This window comes from Solanum stenotomum, chromosome 3 (genome assembly GCF_019186545.1).
Source record: "Solanum stenotomum isolate F172 chromosome 3, ASM1918654v1, whole genome shotgun sequence".
Taxonomy (NCBI): Eukaryota; Viridiplantae; Streptophyta; class Magnoliopsida; order Solanales; family Solanaceae; genus Solanum; species Solanum stenotomum.
The window spans coordinates 61,672,616-61,694,395 of NC_064284.1; the positions used below are offsets into that span (position 1 = coordinate 61,672,616).

Consider the following 21,780-nt stretch of genomic DNA (forward strand, 5'->3'; position numbering starts at 1 on the left):
TTTATTTACATGTAATTGCATTAATTAACTAATGAAATAATAAGTAATGATCCTACAAACTAAGTGTTGAATAAGATTCTTTAATATCTAAACTTTACTCATACATAACTTCAAACATGACTCAGTATCTACGTTGCACGATTTAAGCTCAAATAAAGTACTTGCAATTGGATAATAATTCATCATAAATTAAAGGAGTCTAACAATTTACTTACAGGATTTGGAGATGGAGTTTTAGAGCTAATTAATATTTTGTGCAAATACGGAGACCAACTTGGCACTTGCCCTGCTTCATGTGGTGGCCGGTACTTCCTCCATTCATATTTAATCGTTTATATTTGATTTGATACATATCTTAAGAAATAATTATTATTATCATTTAATGTTGGGAAATGAATAGTACTTAATAATAAAGGTAACACACGCTATAATAATAAATTAACTTTTGATTTTTCAAACTGAATAAATTAAAAAGTGAATATTTATAATAGTATAGTGAATAAGCAAAAAATGGACGACAGAGTACTTTATTAGTGATGTTTAAAGGGAACTAGATACATGACCCGTACTAGCAGCGGCCCAATATATATTATTTCTTGATTTCAATTTAGATAACACATATAAAACTTGAAAAATCAATCAAATTTTAATATGTTTGTTTTAGACATTTTAAGTTGTTAATTTATTATTTATAGTACTTTTTACGTAGTTTTTAACTAATATTTGTTATTTCTTCTATCCCATTTAATGTGGTAAATATAGAATTGAAGAGTCAACTAATTTTTTATGTCTTCGTAAATTTTAAATTGTCAATTATTGTGATTTAAGTACTTTTTATTCCATATTTCAAATAATTAATGCTATTTCTTGTCCCAATTTATATGGCACTGATAGAATTTCTTAATCTAACCCCGGAATAGCAAGCTGACAGGACAATCACCATGTGCTTCCAGGTGGCTTAAATATTAAAAAAATAAAAAAAGAATATAAAAGGGAATAAGGGATGAATTCCTTAATAAGAATTTAAAGTGAGATTTAATTTAAGGCTTGTATGTGGCCAATAATTTAAAGATTTGGGCTTCTCAAGCAAACATGAAAATGATTATATTTGTCCCATTTGTCTAAATAAAACTCGTTTAATTAGTAAGCTTCTCTATAAAACTTCTGCTTCAAGCTCATAACTACTTCATCATTGATTTACAAGGTTTAAATAAAATTGCTTTAATTCCACTTCGAGACCACTAATCATTTTTTTTATGTTGAGAGGGAAATAACAAGAATTCACGCTAATAAGGGCAAAATCAGATAAGGTCGAATAAGTTTATTCGAATCACATTTAATCGAGAATTGTTTATTTATGAATAATCAAAATTATTCTGAACTGTATGTATGTATGAATTAGATGTTGAACTTTCTTCAGCCTTTTCATCTCTTACCTATTTTTTTTACCCTTCCATACTCTACCAAAATGAAGAGAGAGAAAAAAACTCAATCTCTTTTCTGCTTGGTTTTATGATTGGAGTCACATCTGAATAAATGAGGGATTAAGTAATGCTAGTCCTTAACTTATTGTCTTATTGCAATTTTGATCTTTGTGTTATATGATTTAACATATTTAATCTTCTATTAATCAAAATGTATATTTTAGTCCCTAAAGCTAATAAGTGTTAAAAAGTTTTGATTAAAAATATAGAGTACTTAATTGCCTCTACACAAACAAAGAGTTAGAAGCAAAAAAAGAAATGTAATATCATACTGTGATTTGTTAAATAAATATGTGTGTAAATTGATTCTTTCAATCTTTGAGGGTGAAGTATGAGCCAATGATGAATACACAATCAATTGTGAAGCAGATGACAAATTTCAATCTTTGAAGGTGAAGTATGAACCAATGATAAATGCACAACCAATTGTGAAACAGATGACAAACTTTCAATAGTTGATGGTGAATATGAGCCAATGATGAATAATGCAACGTCAATTGTAAAACAAATATCAAATTTTTAGACATAAACATCATGAAATGAAGTAATATATTATTGCAATGAAGATGTAAGATAAACTAATAACAAAAAAATAGGAAAAAAATATGTACATTAAAGCCTCGCCAATCGCAAATAAAATGATTCTGTCAGTAGATTATATGTTCACTTCTAAAAGAAGATAACAATTGAATTTTATTTAAAGTAAAATATATTCGAGAATGAATATAAATATGTTCCTTTAGATTATAATCCTTAACTCTGTTAACCAACTAAAATAACACTTTTAATTAATTGAAGGTCAAATATTCTAAATCCTATAATACAAGGACCAAAGTTACAATTTTTTTTTAATCCTAATCCTAGATCTTAGTAACATGGTCCCAAATGAGAGTTATGCTGCGACAATTTAGGCGTTTCCTTTTGCAATACATTTTACCTTATTTTACTTTTCTTAAATAAAAAAAACACCTTAAAAGGAACAATATTTAGTAGTAGTACTATTTTTTGAACAACAACATGTTCTTTCACGTGTTGGCATAGTTTTCTTCGTTTATTACAAGGAAACTCGAAGAACTTTTAATTTGTTGGCCGTTAGTATATAAGAATTGTAAATTTTTGAAAAAAAATATATTTATTTTTAAATTAAAAATGATATATATATAAAAATTAGAATTATTTTTTGTCATGAATACAAATTGAGATTATTTTTAAAATTTTATGAGCCATATAAAGAGAAATATGAAAAATATTCATGATCAAATGAACTCTTAATGGTCTTGATTATTCAAAATAACGTACTAATTACCCAAGTGGTGTTAAATTATTTATGATTGCAACTTGGAATTTTTTTTAGTACTATTACAACTTGAAGTTTTTTTAATTTCAAATAATTTTGGGATTTCTTTATTCTTAATCAAATAACTCCTGATGGTCTGGCAAAACAGATGTATGCTTATATGAGGTTCACTAATTGAACATATTGTCAAATAATTATTATTTACGTTATAAAATATTTATTATGTTTCGTTTTTCGATATTTAATTTGACTAATTTTTGGAATCAATTATAAATTGGATTAAATTTATTTAAAATGTTAGAATTAAAATTATATTCAAAAACTTTAAGAACAATTTATATAAGATTCGTTTCTTTTATGTTTAATATGATTAAAAAAAAATCTTAAAGCATTGACCAAGATTTATATAGTTTAACTCTCAAATAAAAAAGATGTAACAAGTAATTTCACTTTTGATTTTTAAGAATACGAATTTATTATCTTGAGAAATTTATGATCTTAAATTGTCCACATAACTTGGCAATGTATTTTTATTAATATAAGTCGGTCCTCAAAAACTCGTTCAATGTACAATATTTTTTTAGTAGATGTTTAGACATGCGTGTCACGACCCAAAAATGGATGTGATGATACTCGTCTTATCTCATCAAGACAAGTCAGCCTAAAACTCAACCATTACAATAAAATGTGGAAATTTATAATCAACTCAAAAATACCCCAAAATATGGTTGTCACGTGTACAAGCCTCTAAAGCATTACAATTGATTCACAAGAAAAATACAAGTCTCAAATGACCTTGTTTCTAGAATAGAACAAGATCATGAATAGGAGTAAGAAAGTCCGCTGAGATGACAAACAACTACTTCACAAATCTCCAAGAAGCCTCGAAAAATAAGAGAATGGAAAGTTTCACAAAATCCAGGCTCGTAACCTACAAATATTGTAGAAGCATGGGGTGAGTACCAAACCACACGGTACTCAGCAAGTAAACCTCTAAACACAAGCTAAGGGGATAGAATACGGGTAGGGGTGTGCAAAAACCGATTTAACCAATAAACCGAACCGAAAAAAACACTATTGATTTATTGATATTGGGTTATTGGGCTAACGGTTTTTAAACGGTTTTGCAAAATTTTTTATTGGGTTATTGGTTCGGTTTCCGGTTTTATAATTTTTGTTAATGGTTAAACCGATAACCCAATAAGACTATACTAAATTTACTAGTCTTATTGTTAATGGTTAAACGATTGTTACTTTCACACTTTTTGTTAATGGTTAAATGATTGTTACTTTCACACTTTTTCCTTTGAATGTGTCTAGTGTCTAAACTTGCAAGAAAAATGATTGTTACTTTTATGATTATTACTTTCATGCCAAATGCTGGAAAAATCATATGGTTTATTTGAAAATTTTCTTATCGTGTATATAATATATATGAGTATTTTCTTATTGGTTAAACCGAAAACCGAACCGTTAAGTACCATAAACCGATTAACCAAAAACCGATAAGAAATATGTTAATGGTTTGGTTATCGGTTTGAAGTATTTACAAACCGAAAGTCGATAAACCAAACCAATAACACCTAAAACCGAACCGAATCGACCGATGCGCACCCCTAATTATACGGGTACTCCTCACACCCCAATCGAACCTCCACAACTACAACCAGCATAAACCAGCCCAACCTAACAGTTCACAATTTACAAGCGCATATCTCAACAACAACATTCTAACAATCACATATTCTCAACAACAAGCTCAAAATTCATCAATTACAACCTCCACAACTACAACCTTCTTAAAACCATCCCAACTTAACAGTTCATAATTCACATAGCACACAACTCAACAACAACACTCTAACAATTACATATCTTCAAAAACAAACTCAATATTCATCAATCAAAGTTCTACAAAAAGGCACTCACAATATCAGCAAAACACAATATCAAGTTCACTAATGATAAATATGTGCAATGCAATGTCAAGTATAGTGATGCATGTCTGACCTAGTGATACATACCCACTGTCTCTCAGTCCGGGACCCTGGGGACATATCTGTTCATGCATCCATCGCAGTGCGCGATACGACCCTCGATAATAGTAATCATTGCGGCGCACGATACATCCCTCGAAATATAGTATCCATCGCGGCCGCGATACGTCCCTCGAAATGGTACATCCTCTTTAATTTCTTATTCTTTCTCAATTCACATAACACTTGTCACAACTATGTCTCAGAACAATGCAAATGACATATTTACACAAATAATGAAGAGATGATCATTTTCATAACATTACACAATTCACAACAACATAATCATAATACAACATCAACAATGATTCAACAAGCCTCTCAAACCATTCTCAACACATCACACACAAACAATTAATCATATTGCCTTTTATTGCCCCTTTTTCATCATTAGAATTAATCAACATGGACAAGTTAACCCATCACCAAGTCCCATTACTCCCCAACACATACCACAAGGAAAGACACGAATTCCATACACTTAACAAGGGTTTAGAAATCCACTTGCCTCAATTAATCAAGAATTCAATCCGGAACTTAAGCCTTCCCCTTTCGTTGAACTTCCAACTCAAAGCAATCTATTCAAACAAATGACCACAATAAGATTTCAAAACTAACAACACTCATATTACTATGCATCTAGTCTATACCCAAAATTCACTCAAATTTTTAATCACGTTCCTAATCTTGATGCCAATTAATAGTCCAACTCTCATATTTTTCAAATTCAAGCCTAAGATTAAGACTACAACCTTAATTGCTTTCATATAATATAATCCATCCGATATTTAATTACCTATCGTAAGGCTATTAGTGGCCAATCACGTGTCATAGTTCTCCACTAACATCTTTATATATATATAAAAAAAAAAGAAACATTGACAATTAATCTAAAACAATTCCAACTTTCCAGATTGTTACTCTAACCCACTGCATATACCAATCCAACTCTCTCTTCCTCACCTTTTGTTTCTGTTACAACTTAATTATTGTCATAATATAGTGATAATAATAATAATAATAATAATAAAGAATCTGGAGAAACACTAAAATCAACCTATGGACTAACATGTATATGAATTAAAGAACAGTAACATCATTCAAACTTATATGAAAGATTTGCAATACTTTCAATATGAGCCAATCACCCCACTCTCACCTTATGACTACCTTATAATCATTCCAATAATTACCTAAAACAATTACCCAATAATACTTGTCCCCCAAATTCAAAGAACCCACGTGTAGCAACATTAATTGAAAGCAGCAATAGCTTCTAAAATCATTCATGAATTTACAATTCATTACGTATTTAAAGAGTTCCAATTTGAAATCTCACCTGAATGCAGTTCGCAACTTGCGATGCCAAAATCCTTGTCCGCTCCTTCTTCCCGTTTTTACTTCTTTTCTCAATTAATTATGTACTAAAAGTGATAAATTTAACTTACTTAATTTATTAAACATAGGCTAAATGGTATAGGGTCTTAAATAAAGTATCACTTTAGCCCATTAACTATTGATTAAGTCATTTATCTACAATTACACATCAGTTAATTAACTCGAGTTAAACGAATAGTCTAAAATTCTCAAAAATGACCCACCGGGTTATTACAATGCGATTTTATCTCGTGATATAAAATTATGAGATGAAATCCTTGCTTAGATACATAATGAGATGAGATTTCAATTTTTTTTGAAAAAAAATTGATTTGAGAATTTCATATCATAATTTCACATTTTTCAAATATAAAATTGACCCACAAATTTATATTTTGTAAAAAAAGTCCCCACCATTTATACATAATTTTTTGCAAGAATAACAAAAGACTAATAAAATATTCACAGAATATGAACATGATGATATAGTTACTAATGATATTTGCCATGTTAAATTTAATTAATTATATTAACGAGTAGTATACTACAACTCATGTTCAATTTTACTTTTTATTGAACTAAAGTTCAATAACCAACAAATGTTTTTTTTAAGAATACCATTATGACAGTGTATTATACTTTTGTAATGAACTTTTGCTTATTTGGTAAGATTGTATAAGGAATTTTGATAATTTTGATAATTCTTCACAATTTATGATGTTATGTATTTATATGAGCAAATAATATAACTTAAAAATTTAAACTGCATGTCCAAACAACACTTCAATTTCATCTCATATGATTTCATATCATGATTTCATCTTAATTCTTACATGGCCAAATTAAATGTGTTAATTAGCAGCCATGTACACATATAGTCAAACTTCTTAGAAACTAGATAAGCCTCGTCCGTGCAGAGCACGGGCCCAACATTTTCAATTTTAAGATATTACATTTTAGTTTGTATAATATGAAATTTTTGAGACACAATTTTAAGATTTGTCTCATTTTGAAAAAAATAATTTTTGTGTCAAAGTATGATACTACCTCTATTTCATATTAAGTGAATTTGTGACGCAATACATATATTAAGAAAACATTCAAGGACATAATTTAAATCTTATTTTTCACAATTTCCCATTTGTGAGATCATGTACATAACTTTGTAAATAGTGTAAATTATCTCCTATAAAATATAAAACTTCTTTAAAGGAAAGTGCAAATATAAAAAAGAATTAAATATTTATCTCGAACTTTAAGCAATTCAATTATTTTAAACAATAAAAAAACCCAAAAAAATTACTTAATATATGATGGAGGGAGTAATAAACTTGGTGGATTGTCCAAAGTTCTAATGAATCAGCACTCGCCACAAAGTCCTAATAAAGTATCAAAACTTAAGTATAAATTTCAACGATACATTTTAACTTAATTTGAGTCATATTATTCCTCTAAATTATTTTAAAATGAAATAGATACACCTAAATGCTGACGTTATATAGAGAATGTGCACTTTCTCTTGAAAACAAGTGATGAACAACAACAAAAAAATAGACACACATCTTTTATTAATTGATTTATATACAACTAATTACACATAATTATTGACATAAAACTTATATATTTTAATTATTTTTAATTTTTTCTTTGTTAAATATTTTAATTTTCCTCTTCACTTTAATTTTTCAATTTTTTTTCTCTTTTATTAATTTTTTTAATCTTTTCAATTTAACTCATGAGATCTAATCTATGACATTGTGTAACTATCTATTTTGAGATATTATTCTTTTAGAGCATATTTGACGATATGCTTTACGTAAATTAGTCTAACTGGGTAAATTTGCTAGTTTTTAAAAATTAATGAACATAAATTATATTTAAAAGCACATTCGAATTTTAAATATATTTTTTTGTAAAAAATATGATCAAACACAACTCTAATTTTAACTTTAAAATTTAAAATAAAATAAATAGTATTAAATTTTCATAACTAAACGCTTTTAATAAATATCATATGCAATACTCTTTTAAAATTGAATAAGAGAAATAGGCAAGGTAAATATAGAAAAAAAAATTGTCAACTACTTACAACCCACAATTATAATGACAAATGGGCCCACTTTTTGTAACTACAAGGTTGTGCCAAAGGGCTAAAAGGTCAGCACAATTAAAGATTAATAAAGCATGCAGAAAAAGTAACTTATTTCTACCTATCAAAATTTAGAACAAAACTCAAAAGACTAAAATGCCACATAACAATTGACTAATGACTCTAAGCATACATGTTGATGCCAACTTTCTAACTCGTGCTTCTATATAGGTAGAATAACACTGTTTGTCCGAATATTTTTTAATTGTTATAGTTAGCAAGACACAAAAATCGACTTAATTGATAATTCAAATAAAAAATCGAATCAATTTTTTTTATATTGATTTATTGGCATTGTGTTATCAGATTAACATTTTCGAACGATTTTGTAATCATTTTTATTAGATTATCAGGTCACTTTTTTTTATATTTTTTTTTATTAATAGCTAAATCAATAACCCAATAAAATTAATTTATTTTATCCCTAATTAATTATTTATTAAATAGTGGCTTTAAATTTTGAGTACAAATCCTATTTTCTAAATTCTTAATTTTTCTCAAGTTTGCTACTTAATTATAAATTTAACATATTTCATCTTAAAATGGCTTCATGGATGTGTTCATTTATATCGTTCTTTTGTTTGAGAATTGAGTGTTGTTATTGTTATTGAAAACTGATAAACCTTATCGATAATATACAAAATTGAATTGAACCGATCGATAAACACTTCTAATTATAACAATATGTTATAAAAAAATATATTCCCAAAGAAAACTTAACAGTTATAATGAAATATTGTTATTAAACTTTATTGTTATAGAGACATATGATTATAATAAAGTTTGATATATATAAAACCATTCCCTCGTAGGGTTTCAAAAATTCTTATTCGTATAAAATAATTTACGATTTGTATAATATCATTTCCACTTGTTATTACATATTTTTATTTGTTGTAAACTACAACATGGTTAAGATACCTTTTCTGTATTTATTATTTTTCTAACATGTTCATCTAGCAAGTCAACTATCCAACAAGCAACTAAGTAATATTATTGCAGAATTTATTAATTCCTTATGTTAGCGTAGTCACTATCTTGAATTTGCCTATATAAACCTCATATTGATACCCAAACTTGAACACAAACTACTTTTTAAATTCGTGGAAAATCGATTAAAATAAGAAACGCTCTCTACTAAAAGCTTTTTCATTATTCTTACCGTTCAAATCTGAGCTACCTAGCTAGAATGGAAGAGAAAAGCAAGATTTTAATAATTGGAGGGACAGGTTACATAGGAAAATACCTTGTGAAGGAAAGTGTAAAATGTGGGCACTCAACTTTCATTTTGGTTAGAGAAAGCACACTTGCAAATCCTGAGAAATCAAAACTCATAGACACATTCAAGAGTATTGGTGTTACACTAATTTATGTATGTAATCACAATTCTACTTTTTTCCATAATATTTTGTTTTTTATATATAAGAATTTAACTTATAGACATATTATGCAACACGTATTATAATTGGTAATATGTTTTATTTTGTAAAATCTAATAACCTCGTTACATCGCTCACATATTTTTTTAAGGATAGTCAAGTTGAGAAGGTAACATCTCTTTTCCTGTTCTTTTTATTTTTTTTGGTTAAAGAAGAACGGATTCTAATTTTGTAACTGATAATTTGTCTTATTTTTTAAATTACTAATACAATTTTGGTGATTTAAATAGCGTAAAAATTCTTTAAATTGTGAGTGTGACATTACCATCATTTTAATTAATATAGTCTTATATTTCATTTTCCTTATAATTAGGGAGATTTATCCAATCAAGAAAGCCTGATTAAGGCAATTAAGCAAGTTGATGTGGTGATTTCCACTGTTGGGGGAGGGCAATTTGCTGATCAAGAGAACATCATCAATGCAATTAAAGAAGCTGGAAATATAAAGGTAAGGAAATTAAATTATTTTTCAGAAAATGTTTATATTATTTGTCATGTTTGATTGGTCAAAATTATGTTTTGCCAAGAAAAAAAAGTTTCTTAAAATTCAAGAAAATGATTTCCCTAATGGGAGGAGAACAAGGTACATAAATATTTCACACAGTGACGGAATCAAAATTTTCATTAACGGGTTTCAAAATATAAAGAAGTAAAAATGCATAGAAGTCAAAAGGTATGTCAATATGTTACATATATACATAAAAAATATATGTTTTTACTTAGCTAAACAATGTAATTTTCCAACAAACGAAGATGTGTCGGCCCTCAAGTATATGTGGCTATACCACGTTGTTGATTTTCTCCTTCCAACCTTAACACCCCACCCCATTCAAATTCTTATCCACACAATTCCATTGTCATCCCACCTCATATTATTTGATTAGATTATCAATTAAACATAAAAAAAATAAGTAAGAAAATCTCTTATTTTTTCACGAATACATTTTCATTGATTCATACCAAATATATCGTTAATTATTCAATTTGTGTAAATTTTTCACCAGAGCTCATTACTTTCTCCTCGAATTATGTTTACATTTACAAAAATAAAATAATATATATATATATAAATTCAAAAAGATCATATTCATATTATACTTGCTGGCTCTAGATTTTGAATTCGCATCAGAGATTTTTGCCTTCAGAATTTGGATTCGATGTGGATCATGTTGATGCAGTTGAGCCAGCAGCATCACATTTTGCTCTCAAGGCCAAAATCAGGGGGATGATAAGGTCACAAGGAATGATTCCATACACATTTGTGATCTCCAATTGGTTTGCTGATATCTTCTTGCCTAACTTTGGTGACTTACAAGCCAAAACCCCTCCTAAGGACAAAGTGGTCATTTTTGGTGATGGAAACACCAAAGGTATAATATGAGTCATTTGCAAAAAGTAAATATGTTATGTGTATATCTCAGGATCGATAAAATCAGTTCATAAAATTATGATCAATCTAATTTAGGTAGATTTGGGTGGGTTGATGATCCGCTAATTATTTTATGAGGAAATTTTAAAAGTTACTAATATTTAAGCATGATTAATAGAGATCTGTAGTTAAAGATTGTATATTTATAATTCATAACAACAATTGTATGTAGGGGAGAGCAAACAAGATTAGGAGAGAGGCGAGCAAGATTTGGGAGAGAGAGAGGAGATATGTTACAGAAAGAATGAATATAAGTTGATACATAGTGTATTCAACGAAATATAACGAATACAGTTTGATAGAGAGGAGTGAGGAGAGTAAGGTTGGAGAGATGGGATAAAGGCAAGTGAGATTTGGGAGAGAGAGAAGAGATGTTAAAGAGAGGGCGAATAGAGGCAATACAAGATATGTTTGATGAAAATAGGTTATATCAATGAATACAGCCTAATATATACAAGTTGATATAGGTTGTATTCGATACATATATATTGATAAAGAGGGCCGAGAGGAGAGATACTAGAAAAAGGACAAATACATGCTGATATAGGTTGTATTCAACGAAATACAAGTTGTATCAATGAATACAACAGGCCATATTCAATACATGCATGTTGATATATAACTGTTTCACTTATATTCATTTGTTGTTGTATCACTTGTATTCATTCGCAATATACAACAACATCAACTCTTTTTATCCTGTTTGATCTACATGCTAAACTTTTGAAGTTAATATGAAGTAATACTCTTGTGTAAAATTTAATTTATGTAATTGCCTGTCATGACTCATGTATTTCATTTTGTCACAATGTAAGCAATATATGTGAAGGAAGAAGACATAGCCACATACACTATCAAAGCAATAGATGATCCAAGAACTTTGAATACAACTCTTCACATAAGACCTCCTGCCAATATTTTGTCCTTCAATGAGATAGTGTCCTTGTGGGAGAAAAAATTTGGCAAGACACTTGACAAGTTGTATCTTCCAGAGGAAAATATTCCCCACATGATACAAGGTACGTAAAGTATCCTATCCGTTTTAATTTGTATGACATAATTTATTATACTCTGTGTCAAACAAAAACCAGACAAATAAGTTGAAATAATTGAAGGAGTATTGTTTTTACTCCTTTAAGAAGTTCCCACCCTTTTAGCTCTGATCCCTTGGTAATTCAAACTCACAATCTTAGGGTTGATGGTAAAGGGTGCTTACTATCGAAGCAACTTTCCCTTGTCAGTAAAAAGCAACAACAACATATTTGATACAATCTCACAAAGAAAATCAATAGGAAATTCAAAAAAGAAAAAAAGAAAGGTTAATACATCATCAATCTCTCATACTTGTCTACAAATTTCATTTGGCTACTTAAGCTATGATTTGTTTCAGCTGATGAGCACTTAAACACATGATAAATTAAGTGTTCTTTAAATATTTTCGGTTCAAATTTTAATTATTATGTTTTGTGTGTTTAAGTGTTTATTGTGTAGATAAATTAACTACTCCATGTATATGTCACCTCCTTAATCTAATGATACATGCATGTTGGTCTCAATAAGCCATAAGATCTCAGACATGTTCTAATTAAGGTTGATATGTACAATAAAAAAAAATTATATTATATAATTAACTTAAGTATCTAATAAACATTTGAGAATTAAAAAAAATCCAAATTATAATTAATTTGATTAAAAAGGTCTAATCAGAACACTTTCTTAAAATAAATTTTAACACATGGTACAAACTAAAGGCATTGATATTTCAATCCTGCACTTTTTAGAACAAGACTTCAAATGGTACCAACCATTTAAGCAAAAATTATTAATTGATGTTCGATTAAATTCGTATTCAAGACTTTTAACTCCGCCCTTTTTGATTTTTTTTTTCTTTTTAAACTTGTTTTGCAGAGGAACCTGATCTTCCATCAAAAGTCAATTTGGCCATATGCCATTCAGTATTTGTCAAAGGAGATTCTACAAACTTTGAGGTTGATCCTTCTATAGGAGTTGAAGCCACAGAGCTTTACCCAGAAGTGAAATACACTACTGTCAATGACTACTACAATAAATTTGTCTAGATTGTGTATAACAATATAATTAAGTTGTTAAGTTGTCGGTCTGTCAGAAATAACTTCTCTTCAGATTTTATTTGTCAAATTATATTAAGTATGTTATTATTGTGAAATCTATATATATAATAAAGGAGAAATATAGACAAGGTGATGTGATACCTCTCTATGGTCTCCATTTGTATTTATCTTTTTTCTCTTTTTTTTTGGCTTTTTTTTTTTAAATTAAATTAATTATTGTATTGTAAATTATTGTATCAAATTATATTAAGTATGTTATTGTTGTGTAATTTGAATTATATTGTTGGATATTTTCTTGTTATGTATCTAATGACTATTTTATCTAAGGCTTACTATATAGCCAACTCATTAAACTTGCCAACATAGTTTATTTACATATACAAAAAATTATGGTTTAAATGTTTTAGTTGTATATGAAAACATAATAAAGTGTTTTAATTAGATATTTTTTATTCACATTTTAGAAATCTTTTGGGTTTGTTGTAAATAGTATATTAGGTAGTTAAGTTAACCACACAAAATATTTCATCTACTTTAATTATACACATTAATGTCAATTAGGAAACATATGGGTTTTATGGTTAACTGAGACGAATGCATATAATTAAAGATAACAAATTTTCAATAGTTCCTTGCAAAGGCAAACCCAGAATTGGAAGACGGCAGGGGCAATATTAAAGTCGAATGTGAGTTAGTGAAGCAACAACACTTCATCAAAAAATATTGTCAAACAAGTACAAAATCGAGTGTATATATAAATATAAATAAAACAATCTAATATAATTCACTCTATAATTTGATGGTCTTGACCCTTAGTGTACACCCTGAGATTGCTACTTCGAATCTTGCTTTAGGTTTTTTATTAGGCCTTTTTTTAGAAAAAAATAAAATTAACAAAAAGGAAATGCAACAAGCAGAATTGGCACCAACAATCGGGTGTTTAACCACTACACCAACTCAATTTTATGTCTTAGCTAGGGTGCACATTTAGTTATATATTCCTTATTTCAGAATATACATGTATATACACAAAAAAAATTTCGAAGTGAACGGGTGCACGTGAACCCACAACCTCAAGGGTGGGTCGCCTCTGGTTCCTTGCAAAGGTGCAGCTTTATTTAGGTGGTACCACCTTCTTGTTGGTGTTACAATTCTTTGCAAAATACTTCAACACTACTTTGCCATTAGATATCATATTTTTCTTCATTGTCATTTTCCCTTTCTATAATTACTTTGAACACTTGAGTCGAGCTCTTTCATAAACAACTTCATTACCTCCATATATATATATATATCTTATCAAGACTCAATATTGTGAGATTTTACTAGCTATATTGTTGCTGGTCCTATTTTTAGTGTATAAAAATCATGTAAAGATAATTATTAATAATTGTAAATGAGAAATTCAATTAAGAACTGAATTTTGATTCACGTTCAAAAGTCCTATGAATTTGTTATACACGTAAGTCTTGAATCCAACTTTGAATTGGATTTGACTTTTGGTTCTAATGTCAATTATGTATGGATTTTGGAATTATACTTTTAGGTGAAAATGGTTTACGTCTTTTAACTTCGCTTTAAAAATTGAATATTTTTAGATTAAAGGATGAAAAAAAATGATATTATTAAACTATTTTTAATACAAAAAATGTTATATTTACCATTTATATTTTTTTGAAAAAAAGATTATATAGGAAATATAACACCCTATAAATATGACCTTTCCGTTTCTAATAAATTAAGAATATTTTTTTAAAAAAAATTTCATAAAAAAATATAATTAAATCGAAATTTGATAAAATGGAATCAATAACCAAATCCCACACTGATTCTTTTGATTCTTGCAAGCGCAGGCGTTCATTCTGCTACGGCTCAATACGGTACTTGAAACGCCATTAACATCTTACATCGCCTTCATTAGGTCTGATCGTCTCTTTTTTATGTATGTATCTCCTTCATCTTTTGGGTTTACTGTCTCCATGTGCTTTTGGCTTGATCTCGAGTTGTGTTTCTTCGTTTAATCGAATTTATTTCTTTGCTCTGTGATTTGACATCTTCGTATTCGTATTTGAGCTTAGCTTTTCGAATTTAGGGATTTTTGGTTCTTTCGGAGCTACAGGGATTTGTAATTTTGAGGCACTTATGGCTTTAGGGTTGAGTAAATTCAAACTTTGTTGAAAGATAAATCTTAAGAGGAAGCTACCGTTTGACCATTGATTTTTGAAGTTGAAACTTGAAAATTTGAGCTTTTGTACTAGTTGTGATTTTTGGAATTTAAACTTGTGTTAGGATAAGCATTTAAATTAGGATTAAATTTGAAGTTTTGTAAGTGGAAGTCTCAAAAACCTAAAAACTGGTATGAGTCAGATTTTCCTTATGTGATCAAATTTCATGGCTAGACAGATATTTGAAGATAAATATTCAAAATTTATGGCGAAATGCTAGCGAAAGTCTATTTTAATAGTTACTCCATAAAAAATGAAAATACAGTTGGAGTTTCTTATGTATGAAAATTAAGCAAGGAGATAATCCTTGTGTTGTCTGTCAGGTAAGTGCTGTGTAATTAGATTTATGGATTTAGTTTAGTGAAAGGCCTGGTTTTGATTCTTGATGCAGGAAGTTTTGACTTTTGAGCATAATGGTGGCTCCATCTTCAACCTCTACCTCCCTGAAGGAGTACCTAAAAAAATATGAAAGTAACACCAATGAAGAAGGAAAGAAGAAACAGAAGAAAAAGAAGAAGGTTAAACCTAATGATGTCAAAGGTGTTGTCGTCGTTGACGAAGATCCTGTTTGGCAAAAGCCTGTAAAAATTGAAGATGAAGAGGATGAGTCAGCTGGTAATGTATTTCAAAGGTTTGTTTTTGTTGATTTTTTGTATCCTTTGGTGTTGGTATATCTGTGTCTCTTAACTGTGTTCTTTTACAGATGAAGAGCTGCCTCAGGTAAATGAAGATATTGAAGTTAAGCGTATGAAGAGATTGGAACAGATTAGAGCTAGACGTCCATTTGGTTCTGTTTCAGAAGATGGAAGTGGTTGGGTATCTGTTTCAAGTACTTCTAATGACCAAATTTCTGATTTGTGCCCGACACAGAAAAGGCCTGGTCGAAATGATAGTCCCTCACCAGAACCTCAACTTAATCCATCAAGTCCTGCAGCTGATTTATCACCACCACGTAAACCTAGGGCTCGAAATGATACACCCTCTCCAGAAAGTGGGCGCAAGCAACCAAGAACTCAAGAGGCTGATCTGTCGCCACCTCGCAAACGTAGTGCCAGGAATGATACACAGAGGACTAGGATTCGTACACCTTCACCTGAACCCCAGTTGAAGCCTTCAAGTGCAAAAGATGCTGATTTGTCACCACCACGTAAGCGGAGGGTTCGGAATGATACACCTGAACTTGAAATGAAGCCTTTGAGCACTAGAGATGCTGATATTTCACCACCACGTAGACAAAGGGCTCGGAATGATACACCTGAATCTGATATGAAGTCCTTGAGAAGTAGAGATACAGATATCTCACCACCAAGGAGACGTAGAACTCGAAATGATACCCCTTCACCAGAACCCAAAGCCAGGCCTTCTGCTGATTTGTCACCACCAAGACGGAGGCAAAAGTACGGCCAAAGTGTTTCGGATATCTCTGATGTTTCTCCTCCTCGACGAGGTTCCCATGCTCAAGGTGATTCGAGAGCTGATCAAGCTACAGATCTCTCACCCTTGAGGAAAAAGAAAGCTCAAAATGCACTGGAGGCACGTCCAGATTCATCCACTACGAAGCAGGGACCAAAGACTGGTTTGGTTAGTGGCAAAGTTATCAAAGAAGAAATTGATAGGACAAAGAAGGAAGACTGGATGAGGTAATTCTATACTACTTCATGTGCCTTATCTTCTTTTCTTTTTTGCCATTATTCAGGGTCAGTTTGGAAGTACAGGGCAAGTAAAGTAATGTGCGAAGAAACTGGGAAATCTTGTTTTCTGGGGAGGAAAGTTTTATGCTAAAAAATCAAAGCTTTCGTGAAAATGACCATCACCAGATACCACTAATGCTTGATCCTTGCTCTAGCTAATTCTAATTGATGAAGTAACAATAATTTGTATTTTAGGTTTCAGGAAATGGATCCTTTGGTTAGTGGCCGTGGTGCTGAACCGGTATATCGGGATAAAATTACAGGTGCATGAACTATGTAAATTATTCTTATAGTTACTAAATAAGGTCTTTCATTTGGTCTCACACTGTATCGCTGCAGGACAACGGATGTCAAAGGAGGAGTTCTTGAAGTCCAAGAAGAAGAAGGAAGAGAAGGAGAAGCCAAAGGTACTTTATCCAATATATATTTTTATTTACATGAATAAGTTGTCAACCTTGGAGCTAGTCTTTCTTCAGCATTACTTTTCTTACTTTAGATGTGCAAGCTTTCCAGTATTCAGGGGAAATATTTCTTCCAATTTCTACATCTTATTCAAGCCAATAATATCGACTACAATCAACAATAGACTCTTTTAATGCAGATATTCTAGGGACTTAAAAATATAGGGGTATTCCATTTGCTAGTTAGTGTGGGGTAGTAGTAGTGGTAGTTCTTCATCACCACTTCTTTTAATTTCCTCATTGTCTCTTCCATCTCCTGTGTAACTTCTCCCAGATTCGTCTATGCACAACCTTTCTGTAATTTGCACCAATAGCGCTTCCTCATATTTTATGCTGTTGACAAGTGCTGGCAAATTCTTAAGTTATATGTGAATGAATGGCTCTCTTCAAATCAAAAAGTACTCTGTTTAGCATACTCCTTTCCGATTATGTTTTCCACTTGCGCGGAATGTCTACTTATTCTCTAAAAATAATCAATTTGATATGTAAGGGGACAGATGAATGTTATTTCAGTAGTATTTCTTCAAAGAAACGTCAGTTGAAAGCTAGGGATTTGGTAGTAGTTGAGATTTCAGATCACATGCCCCGTCGAATCAGATTCACTTCTGGCCAGAAAGCCATTGACTATCTTGTCCTTCTTGGCTTGTCTAACACTGAAGTTAATGTCTGTATCTAAGAAAGTTTAGTGTAATATTTCTTTTGGTAGAACCTGTTCTTGAGTAGAATTTATGTACTAATGTTCATTACTTGCTAAAGTTCTTACCTGATATTTGCATTACAAGGATCTCTTTGCTCCCTCGTAGCCGCACAACATATGGGCCATACAAAGCATAAAACTTTATTTTAAAGAATGTACTGCAGTCCTATCTAAATAGAGAATCCTATAACAATCAATCTGATCCTATTTAAATTTGGAGTCCTTCCACGAAAAAGTATCCAAAAATATTAAATTTTAGTTGATTTCAAAATCCTGATAGTACCAATTTTCTCAATAGCAAGTTTTAGTCCCTTGCATGGATGGGTTATTTTGAAAGACTACAAAGTCTTTCAATATTTTGGAGATATTTTTGTCGCTCAATGTTGTGTTTTGACATTTGTTCTTTTAAAATAATATATAGATAGATTATTGGTCTCACAACTGATCTTTTAAATTTGCCTTTCACTTTTCCTACTCTATAAGTCGACCATTTGTAATTCGTTTCGAGACACTTGACTTGACGCGTAGCACTTTATGAATTGGTTTCTTTCAAATTTTTTGTATTCTTCTCCAATTTTCCCTTCTTTCTACTCCAAGTCTCTCTTTCAGTGCTACATCACTTGGTCTTTTCCATGACCATCAGTTGCCTTAGCTCTCCTCCTCCTTATATGTGCTTAGAACAGACTGTGTTTTCTGAAGTGCATATATACACAGTCAAGTGCTGTTTGTTAATCTTTTGTGAATTTCTTTTGTTTTTATCCTTGTATCAGGAAATAAAACTGGAATGGGGAAAGGGCTTGGCTCAAAAGCGTGAGATGGAGGTTAGGCTTCAGGAACTGGAAAGTGAGAAGGACAAGCCGTTTGCACGGAGCAGGTTTTTACATTACTAGAATATTTCTTGTGGTTGTTTTTTTAAAGATGGACCAATGCGTTTAGAAGGTCTGAACTTGAGATGATGTGTGTACTCTCTTGCCCACTTTCTGCATTAGAAGTATGTCTTTCTACGTATATTCATTAATTCTTGAAACTTCTTTCTGGATTTTACTAACATGTAACTGCATAGTGCTAGAAGATGGACTATTGAACCTGTATTTATATTTTAAAGATTGGGCATCCTATATGCTTTTAGTAGCCTTGCCCGTTGGTTGTTACATATTTATAAGACTTCAAAATTTTCTTGCTGGCTGAGATGAGTTTACTTGCATGATTTTCACATTTTGTGAGGTTTTTTTTACATAAATCCCGAGTTCTAAAACTAGGCCACCATTAGGAAGCATCTTATTAAGTTCTATAGAGTTGGCAGAGGCACTATTACATTCCCCTTTCAATTTACTCAATCTTGGCAACATTGCATACACTTGTTGAAACACTGTAGTGCGTGATATATTTGAGAAACCACCTCTTCTTGAATAGATCTGTCAACTTAGTTTTTTGTGTGCACAATGCTACGCCTCAATTCCAAAAGTAATAGGGATCGGTTACGGGTATTCTCTTTATTTATTTTATTCCATTTGGGTTCATTTCATTTCTGTACTCAATAATGTGTTTTAACTTTTAAGACAAATGAGGAGTCGCCTAAAATTGAGATACTTAAAGATCTCATGCATATCCTTTCATAGACACACTCATTAGTATAAAAAATGAATGGGCTCCTAATAGAAACTAGACTTGATGCAAGTCTACCCTTTATGAACAATTAAACCTCAATTCCAACTAGTTACATGGATGCTTTGTCTCTACTGTTCTGTTCTTCTCTAATTTGGCATGACATCCAAAAGATTGTAGGTCTATGAGACTTGCTCCTTTCATGTGACCATCTCCTTTGAACACCTATAATAATCATATTGTCATAGTTTCATATTGTCACACTATCCGACCCATGAATTTGGAGGTCTCTACATAAAAAATGATCAGACCATATCACATGACCTTCTCTCGTATAATCCTCCGGTTGTGCTAGGCATGCCTCTACGAGATGAGATTATTTCTAGACTTGTTTAATCATCCATCTTGTCATCCACATTTTTATGACACTCATCTTGTGAATATGTTGGGTTTTAGAGGCCCAAACGTTCACTCGCATTCACCATTGCTGCTCACGTACTTTCTTCTTATGAGTATATCCTCCTTTCACACAACACCTGGTTGCACTTTATACTTCAGCCACATATGTTAATTCTATATAGTACTTCTTCATCTATCATGTCATTCTATTGTAAGATTGAGCATAGTTAATTTATGTTAGTATTAGCCTAGATATTTGAATTATTTACATTTTAGGCACTTCCAAAATCGCCTAACCTCACCTCAATTTCATTTCTTATTATGTGACTAAACTTGCAATGCCTATATGTTATCTTATTTAAAATCATTACTTTCTAGAATGTTTCTACTAGTTGAAGTGGTTGGTTGACGTGGTATATTTATGTGTTCTAATTTTGCCTCGCAGAGATGATCCAGAACTCGACACAATGCTGAAGGAAAGAGTTCGATGGGGTGACCCAATGGCACATTTGGTTAAGGTGATTGTTTTACCCTACCACTTTCTTTTGAGCGCATCTATTCTATTCTATCTGTTTTGGGGTGGATGATTACCAATTACTAGATTTCTGTGTATTTTCACGATGACAGTCCGTGGTTCTTCTTTAATGTTCGAATCCTCTCTGTCTCTCTAAATATGATTTACATTCTTGGATGTTGCAGAAAAAGCTGGATCCAATTCTGCCGGACTTTGGGGCTAATGAGAAAATGAAGGACTCTGGTTTTATAATCCCTCAGGATATCCCTTCTCACAGCTGGATAAAAAGAGGCTTGGATGCAGCACCTAATCGTTATGGGATAAGGCCAGGGCGACACTGGGATGGGGTTGACCGGAGCACAGGTATTATAGGACCTTTATTATCTCTAGATAGATCGCTAATTTAAGCTTCGTATATTTTCCTCTTTGGTCAATATTGGTAACGTCAATGATGATTCTTGTCTAATAGGATATGAGAAGGAGTTGTTCAAGAGGACGAATGAGAAACAAGCAACAGAAAAAGAAGCATATCTGTGGTCCGTCTCCGACATGTGACTTGTTGAAGTTTCCTTTAGCTTTTTATATTTCAATGGAACAACTGCCTCCACTTCTCTTCAGTCATTTACATAGAAAGACTTATGTCGTACATAATCCCAACATGTTGTATTGCCTTTAGTACCTAACCATCCATTGTTATCTTTTTGTTGTATAAGATGTTGAAAATGTTTCCGCCTTTCTTCTTTATTCGTGGGTTGAATTTTGAGTTAATGCTCGAATTTGATATAAACGGGTTGTTGATTCTACTACTTGTGCTGTTGAGTATTGGAAATGGGTGTTTGCGTTTTGAGCTAAAATTTGTTGTGTGTTGTTTGTTTTCTTTTCTTTTC

General features: G+C 31.0%; 2 protein-coding genes across 3 annotated transcripts; both read left to right on the forward strand.

The window, feature by feature from the left end:
- Positions 1-9,532: 9,532 nt before the first annotated feature.
- Positions 9,533-13,289, forward strand: LOC125860250 (isoflavone reductase homolog A622-like). Its single transcript, XM_049540180.1, has 5 exons — positions 9,533-9,715; positions 10,096-10,230; positions 10,912-11,152; positions 12,027-12,230; positions 13,120-13,289. Exons 1-5 carry the CDS (start codon positions 9,533-9,535, stop codon positions 13,287-13,289), a joined length of 933 nt encoding a protein of 310 aa, XP_049396137.1.
- Positions 13,290-15,144: 1,855 nt separating this feature from the next.
- On the forward strand, positions 15,145-21,723 carry LOC125860241 (uncharacterized). 2 transcript variants are annotated; one of them, XM_049540169.1, is made up of 9 exons: positions 15,145-15,243; positions 15,918-16,141; positions 16,230-17,166; positions 17,413-17,480; positions 17,557-17,624; positions 19,146-19,249; positions 20,825-20,897; positions 21,079-21,256; positions 21,363-21,720. In XM_049540169.1, the coding sequence occupies exons 2-9, from the start codon at positions 15,940-15,942 to the stop codon at positions 21,446-21,448; spliced, it is 1,716 nt and encodes a 571-aa protein (XP_049396126.1). In that variant the 5' UTR covers positions 15,145-15,243; positions 15,918-15,939; the 3' UTR covers positions 21,449-21,720. The 2 variants fall into 2 exon arrangements, with proteins under 2 accessions (XP_049396126.1, XP_049396127.1); XM_049540170.1 differs by lacking the exon at positions 15,145-15,243 and having other exon boundaries at positions 15,923-16,157; positions 21,363-21,723.
- The last annotated feature ends 57 nt before the right edge of the window (positions 21,724-21,780 follow it).

What these genes read in the sequence shown, in the direction of transcription:
- LOC125860250 (XM_049540180.1), top strand. Translation starts at nt 9,533, where the DNA reads ATGGAAGAGAAAAGCAAGATTTTAATAATTGGAGGGACAGGTTACATA. An exon ending in AAGAAGCTGGAAATATAAAG is followed by an intron (nt 10,231 to 10,911) that starts GTAAGGAAATTA and finishes AATTCGCATCAG; the next exon opens with AGATTTTTGCCTTCAGAATT. An exon ending in TATTCCCCACATGATACAAG is followed by an intron (nt 12,231 to 13,119) that starts GTACGTAAAGTA and finishes CTTGTTTTGCAG; the next exon opens with AGGAACCTGATCTTCCATCA.
- LOC125860241 (XM_049540169.1), top strand. Translation starts at nt 15,940, where the DNA reads ATGGTGGCTCCATCTTCAACCTCTACCTCCCTGAAGGAGTACCTAAAA. An exon ending in ATATCGGGATAAAATTACAG is followed by an intron (nt 17,481 to 17,556) that starts GTGCATGAACTA and finishes GTATCGCTGCAG; the next exon opens with GACAACGGATGTCAAAGGAG. An exon ending in TGGGGTTGACCGGAGCACAG is followed by an intron (nt 21,257 to 21,362) that starts GTATTATAGGAC and finishes CTTGTCTAATAG; the next exon opens with GATATGAGAAGGAGTTGTTC.